Source organism: Apteryx rowi, unplaced genomic scaffold (genome assembly GCF_003343035.1).
Source record: "Apteryx rowi isolate R43461 unplaced genomic scaffold, aptRow1 scaffold_613, whole genome shotgun sequence".
NCBI classification, from domain to species: Eukaryota; Metazoa; Chordata; class Aves; order Apterygiformes; family Apterygidae; genus Apteryx; species Apteryx rowi.
In genome coordinates, this window is record NW_020450887.1 from 180,974 (window position 1) to 202,520 (window position 21,547).

Sequence of the window (21,547 nt, forward strand, 5' to 3'; positions counted from 1 at the left end):
CAGGTGTCAAATAAAAATACGTCGGCATATTCAGAAGCACTTCCTGTCAACAGAGACAGCTGTTTCTGCAGTTGCAAACAATCCAGTGTCTAGAGGAGAAACCTGTGTCAGATAGAGGTCTTTTTGGTTGTCATGGGGAGTGGACTTAAAGATGATACATTGCTCTGAACAGCAATGATAGGACCTCACAGTTACTGTGTGCCCAACTGAGACAGTACATGACTTTATGACAGCTCTTACCTGGGCAGTTATTGGGATATCTTCTAGGGATCAAAGTCACTGTGGAGCCCACTTGGAACCCTTTAGAAAATCATATTCTAATGAAAACGTCTCATTAGTCCTTCAACATGAGTTATAGAGGCTTAACCTGCAATCCTGGGAAAGTCTTTTGTGATGGCTCAGATAATGACCAGTGCAGTTTTATCGACAGAAAATGAGACTGAAAAATCAAACTTTGAATGAGGAGTTATTTCTTTTTGTTCTTTTCTGAACCTGCATTAGTAATAAATGTCATTCTTGACATTTTCAAATTAGACAAACACTTGTACAAGCATTCAAGCTGGTAGTTCTTTCATGAAATGATGGAATAACTTTGGAGACTTCGGAATTTTCTCCAGCCTGAAAATTGAGAAAAGATATCAGTGATTTAAACTTTTGCRTACGTTAATAACATAAAGAAGTGTTTCCCCTTTCTCCTCCCCCTACCCATCTCCAGGCAGCACCTTTTAAAATTTCCAAGTGCTCCCAGGTGCAGGCTCGGGAGGGAAGGAAGAAGAGCCTGTCTGATACTGGAGCCTTGGCAGTTTACAGTCACATTCACTTCTTTTCATTGCCTTACACATTGCCTCAAGGATATTTCAGGCTTTTAGTGCAGTCGTGGCAGAATCTAGGACAGCGAATCTTATTGCTGCATTGGCACTGGAAGAGGCTATTTGTCTGGACAAGAGTTAGAGAAATAGCCCTCGAATGTTACAGTAGCTTCAGAATGACAGAAGAGGGATGAATGTCACACTTGAACTGCAGGGGCAGTTCCTAGCCCAGCAGTTCCCAGACTTGTTTGCTTTGAGCACACTTCCATGCTCATAAGCCCAGCTCCAGCTGCAAGCTTCATTTTGCCTTTGAATTTCCCTTAGGCTCTTGAGCTTATTTGTGAATGGCATGATCCCACTGGGACAGTAGCTCCTACTTTAGGAGCCGCTGGGTCAGACCCACATGTTCCCTGTGCATGCTTGCTGACAGACTGAAGTGGATACTGATGCAGTTCAAGGAAGATGTGGTTATTTTTTAAATATCTCAGACTTTTTAGGTTGTTAAGGATATAAGAGCTACCGTAGTGCCCACCACATTAGAGATTAATTAAACWAAGTTGAAAATATTGCAAGAGATATGAATATAAAATTATAAAGTGGCATTATTGCTGTAAACATGTCAGGCCAAACTACTTTGGGAATTTTACAGAACATATTCCAGTGATGATCTGGGTTTTTGTTTTTGTTTCTTTTTGATAGACTTGTATTGAATTTTGAACTACTAAGGTCTGARTATAATGACTACCACTTTCACCTGTGTACAAAATATGGTGGTCTCCACTTTTGGGAGAGGACGTGTCTTTAGGCCTTCTCACTCTTCCTGGTCATCCAGGTTGTCAGCATCTGGGAATGGTTCAATAGATAAAAGAGGATAGGTAAGCAAGAAAGTGGAGATTTTGTGTACACCTTGCCAAACTTGACCAACTAGCACCTTTTCCAAAAGTAAACAGGGGTTTTTTGGCTTTTTTGTTCTTGTTTTTTTTTTTCTTAACCTTTGGACTTCTTTCAATGTCATCTCTCTCTTCAGGCTGGCAGAGTTATCAAGCTGTGCAGACTCTAGCTGGGACAGAAAACAGCTGCCCTCTTTCTCAGGGCTTTATCTGTTGCGAGCACACGACATCTGTGTTCACACCCTCCAGCATCTTATAGTCAGCTTCTGATACCATTTTAAGTCTTTGATTCTATTTTCCAAAGCAAGGAATAGGCCAAATTCCAGATAAATGAAAGATCATGACATCATATCTGTCTGAGATCTCCCGTGTTAACTACACTGCACATCACAGAGACCAAGAAGTATATGAAATCTGGAAAAAAAAAAAAAAGCCTGGCAGATCTAATTTGAGAAAACCCTTCCTTATGCAGTCAGATAAATAGTGTGTCTGGGCATTTTCAGCAAATGCTGCAAACTCTTCCATCTTGAGAAGACCTCTGCCATACTGGCAATCAAATACCTCTTTTATTTTCCCAGTTTCTTTTAGGTCGCTCTCTCCCCTCAAAAATAAGACCTCGGCCCAAAAAACAGAGTGGTGCCAGAGACATGAAAAGCTGGGCCACAATGTGAAATGCTGAGACTAAGGACAGGAGAGGTTGAATAGTGAAGGACCAAAATAAGTTCCACTTCTTTTAGTTTCCCATGCAAAGAAAGTCCTTTAAAAATGTCATTGTACTGTGTGCTATCCATTTGATCACAGTGCTGAGGTAATCTATATTAAAATATGTAGTGTTACTGCACCCAGTGGAAAATGCATTTCTTCTCTCTCCAACAGTTCCATTAGAGTTTGTAAAGATAAAGGCAATAACAAACTTTCATATTACTATGCTGTTCTATATATATATGATGCTTTTCTGAAGCCACAAAGATAATGGATTATTTATAGATTGTAGAAACTTTCTGTCACTCACTGACCATATTGTATTGTGGAGTATATAGATTTTCTATGATGTAATTACTTTCAGAAAATTGACTTCCACTTGAAGCTCAGAGAAATGTTTTAGTGACTCCACCACGTTTACTCTGTGAGTGAGTCTGAGCGGCAACAACTTCCAAAATTTTTGTATTACCTTGTTTTTAATGATTTCCAATCATTTTACATTTTAAAGTAATTAGAATTGGTCATTATAACCCTTAGTAGTCCTCATTCTTCTTAGTACCAGAGAGTAACTAAACTGGTGACTGGATTGAAATAAAAAACAGTATGAAAAATTCATATATGCATTAACAGAAGGACAGCAGCATCAAGTGAGATCAAGGGTCCATCTAGCTCAGTATCTATCACCAGCAGACACTTTAGCCGGATGCCTAGGGAAGAGCAACAACAGGGCAGGCATATTACATTAGTAAGACAGAAAATAGTATATGCTGTCTCGAAACACAAGTACACATAAAAACTGTCCAAACACAGGTACACATATATATAAAACTCTCCCTCCTAAAGTAGTCTCAGCAGGCAAGAAAAAGCAGACTCAGATTTTTATCCAGATGCCTGAAACTTTGTCAAGGCTCACTGATGCCTATTTTAGTTGCTTTGCTTACAGCTTCTTTTTGAACAGCAGGCTTGAAATGGCAAAGGGAGTGACATTTTTAACACCTTAGTCTTGCCTCTTTTTAGACTCTGTAGTTTTTACACATCTTGGTTTTAACTCATTGTCTGTGCTTTTTTTGTTTTCTTTTTAATGCAGTGCCGGTGGCAGATATAAAAGCTGTTGTGACAGGGAAAGACTGCCCTCACATGAAGGAGAAAGGAGCTCTTAAACAAAACAAGGTATGGTTCTCAAATTATTATAAACACCCCACATACACACAGAATACAAAGCCTGTCAACTTGACCTTCCACAGATATTTTTCATTCCAACCTGACACCTTTTAGTGTACACACACACACATTGTTTTCATCTCAGACCATTTGAGTTAAATTATTAGGACAGCCTACCCTTCTTTACTCAGATTTCATGGCAGATGTGCATTGTGATATTCCTCATCTGTTCAGAGTGTATTAGGATAGTCTTCCTAAAACAAACGAGTTTTGACTGCTGTTGCCCGGCAGAACAGAGCAGCAGTGACTGTTGGTACCTACTCCTGTATTGTCTCTGATAAATAACTAGTTTGTTCCAGCTGTATCCTCGGATGAGCTCACGTTAACTGAATGTAGCACATGTCAGAACTGCAGTTAATGTCCAGCTGATGATAACGTGAGATTCAGTCAGGTAGAAAAACAACTGCTTACAATAGGATGCCAGGTAAATGCTAGACAGTTAATGAGGTGTAGAAGGATGTGTTCAGCAGTGCATTTGGAAATGCGTGTAGGAGACAATGGTCAGCTTAAATTAGGTTTATGCTACCTGTCAGAATTTCAGATCAAGAGSTGTAAACTGACACTAATACTCAAGCTGTACAGTGCCAGAATTTTGCAGAGTCTTTGTTAGTAGGAATTGCCACCACATCAAGAAGAAGTTGAGTTGCTAGCAAATTGTGACATGTTTAATGGTGTAGGTCTTTGTACCATATCATATGAGGTACACTCGTAAGATTTCCATCATATTGTGCTGCTGACCTTACGAGAAAGAATAAGATCCTAATTATGCTCAGTTTTACCTGAAACCACAGCCTGGGGTCTGGAAATCAGCTTGCAGGATTTGAGTCAGAATCTGTAATTACCTGAAAATGAGAAATTTTGGGTCCAGCTCTGAAGAGATTTTGGTGGACAAAATTGCAAAGTAAGAGTCCCCGTTTCAACACTTTAAAAACAAAACACATGCATTTAGTGTTCATAGAAATACTGGAAAAAGCAGTTCCAATGGGAGCCATGGAAAATGAAGAGAGGCACTGTCAAAATTGCATCATACGACTGTTGCAGTGTAACTCTGTCAGTCTTGTCTCATTGCTTGCTTTTCTTTAACTGTTGCTGGAGAGGGATACATAGAGCATCTCAAGTATTGTTTGCATGTGTTTCTCATACATGCAATTTGATTTAGGTCTATTGGGACACCTTCATCTGCTTTCAGCATTGACTTTATGTGGATGGAAATGAAAAAGTCAGTTAAGTGAGGAAAAACATCCCACAAGTATCTTTCCTTGTTGATTTTCTGAATCAGGGCACTAACACACTCATGCACACAACAGATTGCATACAACCCCTACCTCATGTTACAGCTGAACCAGAAGCATTTGGCTGGGGCATTTAATTGGTGCATATAAAATATTTTTAGTGCTTCCTTGTCTCAGTACTCATATGTCCACACAAGAAGGGAAGCAGTTGGTGGCAGTGATGAAAGTGTCTCATCTTTATGGAGCAGTAATGTCTAGATAGTATTTAATACTAAATAGCAGTGCTGCAGATCTGCATGTCCTCAGCTGTCAGCATCACCCCCTTTCCTCGGGTAAAATTGCTTGGACCGGCATAAATCTTCTGGCTAAGGATGTAAAGATCAGGAGTTGACAGGTAGGATAACTGCATCCACAGCTGGAGCATTCAATTGTTGATGCAGACAATAATAATTATTATGTTTTTATTATTTATATTTTACTATTTTACTAATTTACTGATTTTTTGTTTTCTCCCTTGGGAATCACAGAATTTGGGAAATTAGTTGTCATGCCAAACAAACTGTCACGTATTGCAACAACTTAAGTGTCATCATAGTAATAACACATCACTGTTTGCTGAGTAGCAAGCTAATGTGGACAGTGAAGAGGAAAAAGAGAAAAAAAAAAAAGCCAGAGAGAGACTGTGATTTGGCTGAGTTTGGTGTATGAAATCTTTCTTTTAGGTTCCACTTCCTGAAATGTCACAATTGACAATACATTTTTTCAAGAGGTGTTTTCATCCTTTGCTGTCTTTGTATATATCTAACAACCATTTTAATGTTTATTCATTGGCAGAAAAGAAAATTGAATGGCAGAATGCCACTGTTATGAACGTAGCTAGCATTGGCAGAATGTCCATAACAAAGGCTTCAGCATCTCTTCATTTGCCAGCACATGACCTTTATTCTTCCAGTGGGATCATTTAGAAATAAATAAGAGTTAAACTGAATTGGAATTCACATGCATATGAAGCTGGAATGACTTGATAGGACCAGACCTGAATCCATTGTTATTCATCCTACTTGTGTTTTTAAATTGGGTTTAATTTTAAAGTCCTAATTTCTGACTCTCGAGTAATATTAATGAATTTCAAGGAAATGAAATATATTAGATTTTGCAGCCTTTTAAACAAAGAAACATGATAGAAGAATTTGGAAGAAACATGTTTGTGTAGCTGTGAGTGTTCTTCTATCATGGTTTATTGGCTGATGTGACAGTCTTCAGACTTGGGGCCTTTTTAGTCAGCAGAAATGATTCTGCTCACTTCCCTGTTCTTCTGTAGCTTCCCTTCTCTTTTATTTCATGCTGTTTGCACAAGTTCCCTGCCACTGCATGTACAGTTAGTTCTCTGGTGGGACCTTCTGGCTCTCACAAGCAAATTTAACAGGGCCATAGTCTCAGCCCTCAGCAAAGATATGGGCTTTTTGAGGCTGTTGATGATGGAATGGGAAGAGAATAGCAAGGTCATTCCAGCCGCATGGGATCACTCAGCCGCAGGCACTTAACAATGCCTGTGTATAAAAAATAGCTTGTCTCTGATGGGCCCATTTGTGAGAGGCCAGCAGAGACTGCAGGAGAGAGAAGCATTGGGAGTAGGAGAGCAAGCTTCTTCTCGCATGTTCTGTGGTGGCTTTCCCTATGGGGTTGAAACCAAGGAGTAGGCAGTGGCCAGCAAGATGGAACAAAGTCTCTTGTTCCTTGTTTTCATCAGAGCTCAAAAGAGAGGCACATCCTGGGTCCCAGTACCATTACCTCTTGTAAGCATCTAGGGAAGGGCAGAGGTTTGAAATCTGCAAGGGGAGAGAAGTTAGGAGTGCTGAGGGAACAACTTCAGCAGATGGAGGCGGAGGGAGAAGGAGAGCTAAATGAAGAGGTAAGGAGCAGGTTGGAAGACACATGAGAATGACTTTGAGAGAGGTTGAAAAGTAGGACAGAAAAGGGAGGATAAAACCAGAGCTAACTAATGGTGAGTTCCAGTTTTCCAAAATCACCTGCTGTTGATGGGAATGTAATGTAGCAAGACCAGGCGGGTGCCTGAGAAGTCAGTCAGCTCAGCCACCAAGATCACCATCACTCTGGAGAGCCAGTTGGCAACTCCAGCTCCTTCAGGACCAAAGCTTCCCTTTTCCTTGACAGTTTACCATGCATGAGATGACAGAGATGCTGGAGGCTGGAAGCTGTAATTCCCGAGTCTTTAGTCTCTGGAGCAGCCAACAAAGACTAACTGGAGCCAGGGCTGTCAAACTTCCACTTTCCCACATAAATGGAAATTTGGTGTCCTAAATCTAGGGCTTCCTGATTGTCTGCCTGACTGGAAAGGACCAAACCCATGGCTCCCTGGGATGTTCCGGTTCTCAGGCAGAGATTTTTCTCTCCTTTTCCTTTCTTTGGGTTGCACAAAAAATTCAATTCCTTGGAATTTCCCAAAGGACAAATATTCAGAGCCCAGGCCTRTGGGATTGTGGTTGACCTTCATGAAATTCAGGAACTTCATAGCAGAGCAGTTCAACAAACCCTTTTTGTGGTGATGTATTTTATTTCCCCAACTTCAGTTACCTGACTTGGCATGTTCTGATGTCAATAATTTATAACACTCTGTGAGGAGATAATGCCAGGTTTGTGTGGGCAGAGGTAAATTTGTTTCTGTAATGAAGGACATTACTCTTAATAAGGTATGGTTGAGAGACATGCCTAAAACACGAAAAGACCATGTGAGCCATGAGCAATTCGTTTGCTGAGTGCACCAATACTGTTAATAGCTGTAGATTCCTTGGGGATTTAACCCAGAGACTTGTCTCCTGTGGGCTGGCAATACAGCAAGTTAAAACTAATAACTAAACTCAAGGAAATCAAGAACATGTCCCATGAGATCTCCGATCAACCAAAGAGTATCATAAGGATTGAAAGCGTGTGATTCAGACTCTGCTGTTAATCACACAAGTTCAAAAATGAAGTAACCCTTACTGAAATCCAAAGAGCTGTTCCTGGTTTAGGCCAGTAGATCAGGGGTCGGAATCTAGACCAATACATATGCTTCAGTCCCCACAGTCAGCTCTTCCATTTTAAACTTAGTGTAGCAAATATAAGAAGCAGTGCTCTTACCTGCTGCCAGCACTGCAGGGGCAGTTGTCAACTGAGAGTCAGCAAAACTGATTGGTATTATGAGATCAGGAAGCCAAGGGGCAAAAAGAACAAGACATACTATACAGATCAAAGTAGTTCAGAGTCAGCATCCTCCTCTGTAGCCAGGTCTTTTTTCCACAAATATATTATTTCCCTGTCAGCTAATTTACAGGTTGTGGTCCTTGTAACAGTGCTTGTAGTGATGTGTGGAATAACCACGATAACACAATATCCTTGTGTGCTCACTGCTGGCTGGTGAAAGTTCATTATTTATTGAGATTTGTTGGGTTTCCCAAAGGAACCCAGCTCCGGGTGACTTTCAGGGAAGGTCAGTGCTTAATGAATTCCCTTTGACGCCTTTGAAATTCCAGCTTCAGTTCGAGGAGAAAAAAGAAGTTGATTTTTTCCTCCCCAAGACTCATTTGGATCTTTATGRCTAAGTAACCCAGATACACAGAGAAGTAGTGCAGTTTGAACTCACAGGAGCAAGTCTACTGATTCCGGTTAAGATGGAGAAAAAATGGCAGAAATCTCTTGAGAATGAATCATTTTGTAGATTTCCAGTAGTGAAAAGAGCGTAAGTATATACCAGGAGATTAGCTGTCCTGGCAAGATTTTTGACATATAAAATCAAACCTTGCAGAACTTTGTTAGTTTACTCTATGCAAATTGAAGAAACATTGGGCCTTCTTGGAGAGTTTGTTGCAAGTGTACTATCATGAATTACATTTTTTTCAGTCCTCACCATTGCCTAGCTCAGGTCTGAACTCATATACTRAAGTAATCTGTGACCAAGTGAGCTACAATCAGCCCTTGGAAGGGGTTGGGGGTAGTGTGGGAGTGTTAGCTTTGACTGAAGCATCTGAGTTGGAGTTATTGCTGTGCCAGTCTGTTGCAGTGGTCTGGCACTGCTACAGCTTTGGCCAGGCAAGGGGAGTGCCATTACCTATTTTTCCACTTTTCATGGGCTATGAGTGGTAGGAAGGAAAGTAAGACATGAATGTATGAATGCCTGTCTTACGGATCCTTAATGTATGTTTCTTTGTATTGTTCCAGGAGGTGCTAGAGCTTGCTTTCTCTATATTATATGACTCAAGTGGCCAGCTGAATTTCATTGCTCCAGACAAGCATGAGGTAAGTCAAGTTCAGGGTACAGAAACTTCCCTGAAGCCCTCTTAGTTCCATTACGGCAATGGTCTGCTTTACAAAAATGTACAAATGGTCATCCTGGCTCAGAGTAAAGGTCCGTCTAATCCAATGTCCTGTCTCATAACAAACTGAATGCAGAGGGATTAGTGTGGGAACAGGACCTCCAGCAATTTGCATGCATGGCCTGAGCCATAGAGGGAATATGTTTTGTATTTGTACGCTGTAGAACACCATGGATGTCCAGATTCAAGAGCAGTATTTCTAAGCGCTTATCAAAACATGAACCACAAATAAAAGAAAGAGAGCTTGGGCAGACCTCACCATTCCACAGACCTTACTGACAATTTCCTGGTGTGATAAAGGCTTCTTCTGTTTTGATCTGGTTTAGAGGATTGGAGGATTTTGCTGTGCGTTCAAGACTGAGTTGTTACATGTTGACAGGCCTATTGTATTAAACCTCAGTTCAACACTGATTTGTACAGCCAAACTTTTAGAGAATCAGTGCTGTCTTCATCTGGTCTTGACCACCCCAGTATAGTCAGGGGAGATCATACCACCCCTGGATCTCAATTTCAGCCATAAGCTTATGTTTTCCAGAATTAGCATATCCCCTAATTCGTAGTTTCAGACTGCTTAAGCTCACTCATGACAGGTAATCGTAGAYGGTCCTCTCTCTCTCTCATCTCTATAGTGGGATGGTTTGCAATGGATGGCATTTGTATAGAAACAATCTCAGTGTAAATACACACAAGACAGAATGAGTTCTGTATTAAAAAAAAAAGTAAAGAAGGAATAAAGTATTTCCTTCTTATCTCTAAAGCAACAAGAGTTGGTTTTCCATCTGCACACTTATTTTGTGATATCACATTTGGTCTCAGTTCAGCATATTGCATTAGAAAGATGAAACACAGAAGATTGCATTAAACTTTATTATACTGTAGTGTTATTAAAGTGCATGAAATTGCATTACAAGTGAAGTGCATTAGTTATGCAGCTTCAACATTTGCATTTTTGGATAAAATACTTCAAATAAATGTTAATTTTAAGAGAGGAAATGAGGTTATGCTCATTTGGATTTTCCTGGGGATTAATATTTGAGTGTCATTTTCAAGCGTGTTTATTCCAAAGAAAGATTTGCTGGTAAATTTCCATCTAAGAGAAATAAGCAGTAGGTTCCCAAGCATAATGTGCCATTAGAGCTGTTGGTCTAAGCAAGACGTGATTGTCTTAATCCTTTGAACTGGACATATGTTAGATACYTTCTGATATAAATTCTCCAATAGTTGAATTCTAGTCTGTTTCAGCTCATAAGGGCAAATCGTCATGAAAATCAACAAAATTTTCAGCTGCTTCTATTGGAAATATCATTTATGGATACAAGCATGTTTTAATGGACTAAATGCTCAAAACCTGCTACTGCACCCTGCTCACCGGCAGTGACTTTGTAAAAGGCAGTAACCCAATTGCTTATGGTTGTGTTAACACACCTATTATCTTTATCTCTCTTTTTGATCTTGCTCAGCTTCTTTGAAACAAAATTAGTATGTTCAAAAATCAGCTGGAGGCAGCAGTCTCTGCTGCTACTTGACAGTTCCCAAGTGAACGTTTTCAAAAAGGCATCTCTGTTCCTCTGTACTTTTTCGTGGCCTACAGATGAGTGAGTTGTGATTAAAGTAAAAAGTACAAGCGCTCAGAGGAAGCACCCACAAGGAAAGGCAAATAGGATGTTATGAAGCCGATGACTCTTTGTGGAGGTAACTGGGGTACTTGTCAATAGAAGTGCTAGTTTAACAGGGCTGTCAACATGGGAGATTTGGTGAGGGAAACCTTAACATTTGAAAGGCTTTATGTGAAGCACCAGGAATGATGTTAGTAAATGCGAATTTCAAATTTAATTATTTTTTAAGTACTTCTTCAGTCCTTGTGATTGTAGAGTGATGTTTGAATGTGGAAATCAAATGTGTCCTAAAAAGGAAAACTGAACTAGAATCGTAGGATAATTCAGGTTGGAAGGGACCTCAGGAGGTCCCAAGGCCAACGTCCTGCTCAAAGCAGGCTCAGCTACAAGCTCAGACCAGGTGACTCAGGGCTGTATCCAGATGGGTCCAGAAAACCTCCAAGGATGCAGCCTGCACAACCTCTCTGGTTGTCTGGTTCCAGTGCTTGACCTGCAAAATATTTCTTTAATAAAATCTCATTACTGAACCAATATCATAGAGATTTGAACCTCATTCTTGCACACTTAAGTCTGGCAATGCTCTTAGCCATCTGTTGGAGCTTACTGCTAGCCAGAGGATTCAGCACTATGAGATCACTCCACCGTATTTGTTTTTCATTTAAATACTAATAGCTGGTTTCAACTACATAGAAAAAAGGTGGATTAATCTTATCCTTGATTTTTGACAGAGAAACTGATGAGGGAGGTTATAATTAGGTTTCATTGGATTTTATGAAAATGAATCTGTAGTAAATTAATTTTTCAGTGGCTCTTAGGCTGTTTTGCATATTGAAAAGAAAAAAGCTTCTGAATGAATGCCTCCATTTTCTAACCAGCTCATTAGGATTTCTCTCTGCTCAGAATGTAGAGGAGTTTAATTAGATGCACTTGCTTAGATGCACTTGCCAATATGGAGATTGGAGAGGAAGCCCCTTTTCTAGGCCATTGCAGTCATCTGAATTGAGGCCAGAATTCAGTTTCTCTGGGCCCTGAATGAGTTATATCTGGAACAGGAGCGAACCGCAGTTCTGCATGTCCTGGTGCCCTGGGCTTCCTCCTGAGTAAGTGCTGGCCATACCAACTGAGCAGGTGATGGACGATTTACATCCGATGCTGCATCTGTTGTATGGATGCTCCACACTTCTGTAAGCTGAGCAGGGTCTTTTGCCCGTCTGTTCCTTTCTTCACAGGGAGTTCTGGGAAAACTTTCCCAAAGAATGCTTTTAAGCAAATCATTAAAAAATTATGTTCAAAAATAACTGTGTTTCTAGGATAATTTTTTTCTTTCTCTGATGTTCTGCATCCATTCCATGAAAATCACATGCTTTAAAAGTAACACACTTCGAGAGCCTTGAATAGTCAGGGTAAGTAGTTTCTTTAGTGCTTGACAGCAGGACAGCCTGAGCCATAAAGTCTCCACTATATAGCTAATCTCATATTAAAGCTACAGCTTGGTTTATCTACACTCTGGGTGAAATTCAAGCTCTGCTACCATTCTGTTACTGACTTAAATGGGTCAAATTTCACTCATGAATGTTGAAGTGTGTTAACCATTCTATTTTAAAAACATGCCCTTTTTTTCTGGATGAAGACATAGCCCAAGAGGTTGGGGGGGAGTTCTCTTTCTTATAAATAATCACTTCTGCTGTAGCATAAAGTCAACTGAGGCTATCTTTAAACTTGTAGCAAATGGTCAGCTAAATTTAAAATCCATTTTTTGGCATGAAATCTAGCAGAAGCATTTGTACGATAAAAATGCAGCTATGGTTGATTTAATTTTCTCCTGCAAACTAGGACACACAAGTTCATGATTGAAATCTTTATTTTTAGATGATGCCATTTGAGTACTTCTGTTCATAGTTGCATAAATGGCTTTTAGTAATAAATGAAAGTGACTTATTTGATAGAAGTTGACTCTAGATCACCAACCTCCCATGGGTTTGTTGCTTGTTTAAAATGGTTGTTCAGTCTATGTTTATCTGAAGCTGTCAGTCATTGGGAAAGCTGGCATCTCCTATTAGGAAAAAGGTAACAATATGGAATGGGTTTTAGAGGCCAGTTCAGCCTCTGTAGCATTTAGAGTTAACCAGCTAGCTTGGTATTTAATTTTCGTGAAGGACACCACATTGATTGACTCTGTAGTTTTGAGAATGTATTATTTTGTGCTCTGTAAAATAGTGGTAGATATAGATATGTAAACAAGGGCCTATCTCTGCACAAGTCAATTGATGCCACTTTGTGTTGGTTAGCTTTGCTGTATGTTAAACCAGATGGTTTGCACAGAATTTCTTATAGAAAGAGTCAAGGGGGATTTTGAGTGAGATTCAGCTCACCTAACTTAGCTGTCTTGGAATTAAAAATTTAGTCTAAAAAGAGGCAGGCACTGTATAAATACTGGGGAAAGAGAGGGGGAGAAGGATGCCTTTCCAGAGGTTCTTTGTCCTAAGTCAGGTGCCATTCTTCCTCCCATAACTATTGAGGAATAGTCAGCAACAACTTGGACAAGATGCCTAACTTCTAAACACCTGAATGTTGTAATTTCTTCCTATTTTCAGGCAATTTTTTGATCATTTTTGTAGCAGCTCTGTGGCACATGTCTTCTTCACAGTATAAACTAATAAGATGAATCTGCCTCATTGTAGGTCTCTTCATAAGTCTCCGAGGGAGCCATAACTGTAGAGGACAAGGCCAGCTAAGCGGTTTGTGTGCAGAAAGCCTGTTAATGGTAGTTTTTGTCTTTTCCCTGTGCAGTATTGTGTATGGACCGATGGGCTGAATGCCCTTCTTGGGAAGGATATGTTGAGTGATCTAACGCGGAATGACTTAGACACGCTGCTCAGCATGGAGATAAAGCTACGCCTCCTTGACTTGGAAAACATACAGATCCCAGATGCTCCCCCACCTATCCCGAAGGAGCCTAGCAACTACGACTTTGTTTATGACTGTAACTGAGGCTGCCACTGAAACTTGCATCGAAACTGGAAATACTATAACTGGAGAAATTTTAAAAAAAAAGAGAGAGAGAATGAGAAAAGAAAAACCCACTTGCGCACCTTGGATTTTGGCTTTGGGGAGGGGTGTTAAAACACTTGCATTCCTCCCTGTTCCCTGCATCCCTTCCTTCCCCTGTTCCCATCTTCCCCATTGCTCATCCAAATCCACATTGCTTTAATTAACTTCTAATTGCAGGCCGGAGGCCATGCGTAAGGGCGAAGACCACCACTAAGAAGCACCCTCCCGAGGACTTTTTTTACATTTTTAATACTGGAATAGACATTCTTAATTATAAGGACAATGCTACCAAACTGCATGCCTGTGAAACCCACTTGGCAGGGCAGAGGCTTTAACTGGAAGGAGGGGGGAGGTAGAGAGCAGAAGCAGCTACTGTAAGCAGATTTCCCCAGACACTCCCAAGAGTCTGCTCACAACTGAATCCAATGCGATGACAAAAATTGTTAACTGCCTCCCAGTGCTTGCACCATTTGTCACTGTCATTATTCTTTCCACTGTCACCTCGATTCTTGTCACTGGCCTTCACCCAACTGATCGGCTCCCAGAATGGAAAATCTGCAGGTTTTTGCTGTACCATACGCTGCAATGCTGTGACAGCTTTTAACTTCTTTTCCTCCCAGCTCTTAAATAGCCCTACACTAGCAAATCACTAGCACAGACTGTGTATGAAGCCACTAGAGTGTTCTGTTCCTATAGCGTTCCCTAAGCCTCAGTTGCCTCTAAAATTGGCTTGTTGCTACTCAAAGTGATTTTTATTTTCTTGGTCCAAAGTTCAGCAGTAGTTTCCAAATTAATTCAAACTGCCAAACATCCAGGTTTACATTGTTGTCATTGCTACAGTGTTACAAATTTGCAAGGGATTTTTTTTTTGTACGGGTTCTATTTTTTTTTTTTACTTTATTTTGCCAAACAGATATATTTAATGAAAACTAATTTCATTGTGAGTACTTTTGGGGGACAATATTTTTACTTAATTTCCATTTGGAACATTTGCCCGAAGGGAAGAAAACAATATTCCCTTCAACTTCGCTGCTGAATAAAAATCTGAGTTGTGATGATTCTCGGAACTTTGTTTTTTCTTTTGAAGTTGTCTTTTATTCTTGCATTTTCCTAGCAATTCTGAAGCCTTTGGTACAGACAGGAGAGGGAAACATGAACCTTTCTCGTGTACATCTGATTTCATTTACTTACTTGTTTGTGGTGATAAAAATGAAGTGTGGCTGGAGTTCTCCATTGTTCTAGGTATATGAGCCTTCCTGTAAGGAGGAGCCTTTGAGAAATCTGAAATTAGAACATACTGATATGTTCATGGTCTGTTCAAGGCTGCTACTTATAGCATGTTTGCTGGAGTAGCTGTGTTCCTTGTACTGCTGTTTTCTCTCTGGAGAGGGTTTTTTGCTACAAAGGAACGATACTGGGGAGGTTTGGGCTTTGCAGGATGGTTTGCTSCCCCTTCTTCATTTTCTTCTAGATATTTCACTGCATACAGTTCTCTTACCCTGAAAGTGTTGGGTTGAGATCTAGAAGAATCTATTGGTCCTTATCCTTCCCCACACAAGCTAAAGACAAATGTTAATTTGTGTGGGTTCTTCTCTTGCTTGGACTCAGTCTAAAAAGACCTTGAATGGGTTTTATCAGAGGTTGTGCTACTGAGAAACCTAGAGGGCAGTACCAGTTTAGATGCACATACAGGGCTTCAACTCAGGTAACCTTTGCTTCCACCTGGATCTGGGGCAAACCTCCTGACTGACCTCTCACCAAGCGGAGGAGAGAAATGACATCCTTCAGGTGGATCAGAGAGGAGAATGAGGACAACATTGTATGAATTCAAGCACAAGAGTCCTAAAGAACGTACCTTCCTGAAGTTGTGTTTGCAGTATTTGATGAGTGCCTTGATCTGGCAGATGTAGATTGGTTTAGATGGTGAAGGATGGTAAAGAAAGGAAAAGAGATTCTGCGTTAAACACTGGAGTAGGAAGTTGCAATGGACTGTGGTCTGAGAGAAAATTCAATATGAATGAGAATGGGGGTGTGCAGTGTGAGAGCTGGAAATGTTTTATTCTCTGAAACCTTGTCAGACTGCAGCAAAGGTAGTCAGGGTCAGGAGTGTCTGGAAACAAGGGCACTGCCTGCCACAGGGGATTTCAGAGGGATCCTGGAGGCAGAGGATGGAGGTAGGAACACGTCTCTTATCAAACACTGAGGCTTCCTCTTGTCTAAGACAAGCCTCAGAGCAGATCAGAGAGTCTAAGCTATTTTATTAATCTCCCTGACCTAGCTGGATGTTTGCGACTCGGCTGTGTATAACCTTTGCTTTTTATTTACAGGCTGCAGAGCTGGTGCTTCAGCTATGTATTACTCATTGTCGAAAGAAACACCTTTCACTTCCAAGTGTAAGAGCCAAAYGCTGCCTGGTCAGTGGCAATGACATGCATTGATCTTAGCAGGAACATGTCTGCATCAAAATCAGAAAGGAGCAAACAAAGGTCTCCTCCTGGGGACAGCTTAAGCAGGAGGGAAAGGTTAGACTTGAATCCCCACCAAGGTGAGTGCCCCAAATTACACACCAAGAGCCCAGGAAAGGCAGCAGGAGAAGAGCTGGGAACTCAGCCCTTCGTTTCTATAGGCAAACACCTTGGGCCAGTCCACATTACACTAAGGCACCTTCACACCGCTCCAGCAGCATAATGCTCTTGAGAGTGAAACACTCACAGCTGGCTCTCTCCTCATGTCCCTTGGGCCTTGGGCATGTAGGTGACACAGCCCAGTGCCTCCCTCCTGGCCCGTGACTCCTCCTGGCAGGTGCAGCCCAGCCGGGGCAGGCTGATACTGTAGCACCACTGCAGGGCTAAGGCTCACCATCTTGAAGGGCTCTGCCTTTAGAGGAGCCCTGCTAGCACCCCATCTCCTCCCATGGCCTAGCTCTTGTTGTAGACCTTGCATCGTTGTAGACCTTGTCACGTGAGCAAGCATGCTAAATCTGTCACCCCTCACATGTCCCACCCTGCCAGAAGAAAGAAGAGGCTTGAGAGATGCGTTGGCGTGATAGCCCGTGCAGCTATTTTAAAAGCACTCCCACAGCAATGCAGAGGGCCATAGTGCAAACAAGAATCCTGCCTTCAGTTTCTAGAGCTGTCAAACAAAATTCCTTCACCATTATGAAATTCAAAAATAAGTTTAATGATGAATAAGTAGCCTGCTGCTTCCCATTCATTTAAAAAAATAGAATGAAAACGGCAAATTCATTTGCTCATGCTGTTGTGTATTCTGGAAAAGCTTTTAAGGTTTCGCATTCAAGGAGGAACAAAAATTGCTATTGAAGTTTTTTGTATAATTTCAAAACATTAAGTGGGTAATTGCTTGTAAAAGTCATAAAGGGGAGAGAGAAGGAAAAAATAGTAAGTCTAATTTTAGCAGCTGTTTTTGAAGTGACTTTTTTTTTGAAAGTGAACACTCATTCACCAGAAAACTTGAATCCAGAAAGATATGTATCTTGATAAGTCAACTGCTTGTCCTGCTTGTAAGGACAAGAAGAGTGGCAGTGCTAACTAATCCTGCACAGAAGCAAGCTATGTGTCATAGAAAGGCTGTCTCATGSCTTTGATTACTGTCTCTTAGACGCAGTTCTTTTTTTAGCATGGTAAGCTCTTTTCTTAAACATTAGAACTTGTGGAAAAAATAACTTTGTCTTGCAAAGAGGCAGGTAGGTAGGGTAGGCACTCGGTCTTTAGGGTTGCAATATGACCATGTCAGACCTCGGCCACTTTATTTGCCAAATCCTCTCGTGATGTCTTCATGCCTTATTTAGGATTGCGTTTTGCTTGCCCAGGGTGTATGCTGCCAACAGTTCTCCCACATCATTAGTCCCAGGTAGTTCAGGTGTGTCATGTGTGTACTGGGATGTGAAGGCCTCTGGAAATCTGGTGGGATCTGCTAGCTGGAACAAATCCATCCCCACCATGCTCATGTGGCACGCTGCAGCATGTGCCAAGGTGTGAGAGAGCCCTGCATGCCCTCAGCTGCCCTGGAGCCCCCCCAGCAGCTCTTGCAAGAGGGAGGGATCAAAAGGAGGAGAAACAAAAATCCCCTTTGGGCACACGGAGACGGAGAGAGAGGGACACACACACAAAATGCCTCAAATGCCAGTCTGCTTTTTAGTTGCTTGTCATGCCCTCTGGCTGCGATGGTCGGAGGTGGCTCTGATGCTGACAGCTCTATGGTGGTGAATGCTGTTAATGCTCAGCAATAACCAGTGATGGAGGATGTCTGGAGGAGGAGGACATTCTCGTACTGCCATATCCCTGCCTTTTGCCCTCTCTTTTGTTGTTGCTGCTTACTGACAAGTAAATGCGAGTACCTTGACTGTCATGGGAGAGTTGTTTGTCTAAGGAATGTAATAAGCTGAATGCAAGATCTTCCCCCCTTCCAGTTTCACTCCTGAGACCAAAAAAATGTAGTCCTTACAGTCCTCAAGATATCTTAGATGTCAGAAACAAGCCTTGAATATTAAGCATTTGACGTAAGAGCTCTTCCTCTTTCAACACCATCAAGGAGTTGGAAGTGAAGAGAAATGGATTTCCTTTCAGATGCAGTCCCACAACCTCTACATGGTCCTGAGGGTAAAATTCCTGTGAACTCTGGAAAACATTCATATGACAGAGGATTTGTAATTTGCACTTGCTAAATCAGGACAAGACTCAGTGCTGCTTCACTAGATGATAATTATATTTGAATATTAAATATGCACGTGGCTTGTTCCTTGATTAGCAAAGCACTTATGCCTATCCCCAAGCAGTGAAGGGGACTTGATTTCAGTTTGATAAGTAGGCACCTAACTTCAAGTGCATGCTTGTGGACATGGCTAGGTCATGGCCTGTATAAGCAGAAAGGCTGTTTTGCCAGGTACTGAGTTTTTTATATCAGTTTGCAGGCTATGCATGTAGTAACTTTCCTGTATGATATGTAATAGGATCAGGTGCCAGTAGTTACTGTAAGAGGTTAAATAAGATACCACCTGATCATTCAGTGTCACTCCAGCTGCTTCATTCACCTTTGGGATTCATATAGAGGCAAAAAGATTAAAACACACACCCCCTTCTGTACAAAACCAGGTTGAAACTTGACAGGGGAATGGTGGAAGGAGTGTCGAAAGCGCAACTTCATTGGGGCATAACCACATATGAATGGCTGTTGGAAGAGCCCTGAATTTTTAAAGCAAGGTGACTTCAGAGTGCTGATACAGGCAGTGCAGTCCCACTGCTGCCTCAGGAGGGCAAGGTTAAAAGAACTGGGGACACTTTCAAACTCATTTAATAACATATATTTACATTATATTTTCAATTCTAGCTGGGAAGCCTTGAAGGTCTCTCACCGAAGAGTAGAGCTGGTCCAGTGCTGCTTCGCTTGCAGAGACACACCTAGGGCAAGGGAAATATTCCATTAGCCATCCTTCTCTAAGTAGATAGATTGCTATTAGAAATAGGAGAGTTTCTAAATTGATGTATTTTTTTGACTAGAGAATTTCTCAGCTTTACTGTAGCCATCCCCCTGCAGGGGCTCTGCGGAGATCAGTACCTTTTGTATTTTCAAACTGCCTTGGAAGAGCCAAACAAGTCACCTCATGTTGGGAGTCTCACCAAAACAGTCACTAATCTCATCTGCCTCTTGACTATAGACCACTTCCTAGGAGACACGACCAAGGGCAGCAGTCACCATGCCGGGGGCCCGTGCTGCAGTCCTGGGCAGGTTGCCAGCCTTGAGTTTCAGCCTGGTGGTGGGGTGGGGGAATGGTGGCAAGGTAGCAGTGCACATCGTGGGTGGGAGGGAAAAGAGACATATAATACAGCTTCACYGAGTGATTCACCCAAGGGCAGACTTTCTTTCCTGTGACACGTAAGGATCTGTCTTGAGTGACTTTATTTCAATCATCATTAGAGGATTTTGCAGCCTGATTGAGCACTGCAATTAAGCTCTCTTTTGATGAAACCTTGTGAGTCTAATTTTAATCCTGTTGGCAACGTGGTGGTCAGCCTAAACTGATAGTGTTTTGGGACTCCTTTGGGTTGTTTCAAGGGGAGGGAGGCTGGTTGTCTCCTGTTTAATAAGAGGCAGCAGGTTTTCCAAGGGATGTCTGCATCCTCTCAATCTCTCTTGAAATGTCTCAGGTTTTATATCCCCTTCCCAACCATCTTCCTGAGGGACAACAGCACACCAGAAACCTCTGCTGTCACCAGCAGGTCACATGCAGGCTGGAGGCCAAGTCTATGGGTCTTGGACACGTGCCCCGAGGAGCATAAGCTGGAAGGGAAAGCCCCTTGGTGAGGCTGGCCATGCAGAGGATACGTGGCTGTGGCCCAGCACCTGTGAAGGCATGAGTGGGAGTTGCCGTAAGGGGGTCCTCCTTGTGGGGTAACTTCCCAGGGAGCTTCCTGTGCTCTAATTCCCTGCGAATTAGAGGGGAGTTTGTTATGTTGGGGTAGTTTGGGGAGAAGTCAGGAGGAGTAATGTAGGAATCTTCTGGGATTCAAAAAACAGAAGTTTTCTGTAAGTGCCTAGCTGTGGACACTGAGGACCCAAGTGCTGGTGGCTGCGGAGGGGAAAGGTGGTGGTACAGAGCTGCTGGCTGCTTGTGTCTTTCCCGGAAGAAAATGGCTCACCCATGGGGTTTTCCCAGGGCAGAGCTCCCTCACTGAGCTCCCCTCTACCCCCCGAAGCGGCAGAAGCCTGGTGCATTTGAAGAGCTTTGAGCTGCAAGCAGGGAAACATGTGAAAGGTTTCTCTGCCAGGAGTATGACATTTAAACAGTGCCAGTAGGATTATTTCTGCTGTTTCTTCACTTGCTCTGGTCCCTCTGTACATATTGCTTGACTCATGATACCCTTGGTCTCTAGCCTTGGATTTTCCCCTAGTCTGTCCCAGGGTCTCCAGCCCAGGGTCGGTGCATTGATATGCTTCCATCCTTTTTCCACCATTTCACCTATCACAAGAAGTCTTCTAAGTGCAACCTGGCAGAGACAGGTTTCTTGCAAACGTGCGTCTCATGCATTTATTCTCTAGTTTCTAATACAATTCAAACTCCACTTAAAACTGAGGTTGAGGCATTAAGATGGGCTGGCTGGTGTGTGGCTTCTCCAGTGCCCAATAAGGTTATGCTTCCAGTTGAAGCCTTTGCTTCAGTGAGGACCCCTACAGAGTCCTCCACCCTCATTTTCATAAGACTTGTAAGAACTTAATATTTCTGAGCTTCCTATTGTCAAATCTGACAGCTCACAGGTGGATGCACATGCACCTGCATACAAGGTGCAAGTGCCTCAGCTTCATTTCCCTAGAAAACAGGGCTAAAACCAGCATGTTTACAGGCTGACAGTGTCAAATACTCCACTGGGCAGCATCAAGACAAGAGGGGATGGAGAAAACTGCAGCTGGGAGTGCCCTGACGGAGGCCAGCAGGTTAGTATGGCTGTGCAGGCAGGGACGTGGGCAAGGGAGGTTGGGACAAGCAGGAACAAGCAGCTGCGTGGGGAAGGGCACTGCTGTCAGCCAGCCTCACCCTTTAAAATATCTATACCCGCAGTTATGCTCACAGTCACACAGATGAAGGTGACTTCCACAGCAGGGCACAGCACCAAATTGCTGGGGAGCGTGGCAGGGGAC

At 42.1% G+C, this 21,547-nt stretch overlaps 1 protein-coding gene across 1 annotated transcript in view; it reads left to right on the forward strand.

Moving 5' to 3' along the window:
* Nucleotides 1–14,954, forward strand: part of LOC112974603 (engulfment and cell motility protein 1-like) — a gene marked incomplete at its 5' end in the record, with an annotated part of 183,896 nt that extends 168,942 nt beyond the window's left edge. The window contains 3 exons of the mRNA XM_026083741.1: nt 3,489–3,571; nt 9,073–9,150; nt 13,634–14,954. Coding sequence (XP_025939526.1) covers nt 3,489–3,571; nt 9,073–9,150; nt 13,634–13,834 — 362 coding nt within the window. The remainder of the gene's footprint in view (nt 1–3,488; nt 3,572–9,072; nt 9,151–13,633) is intronic.
* Between the last annotated feature and the right edge of the window lie 6,593 nt (nt 14,955–21,547).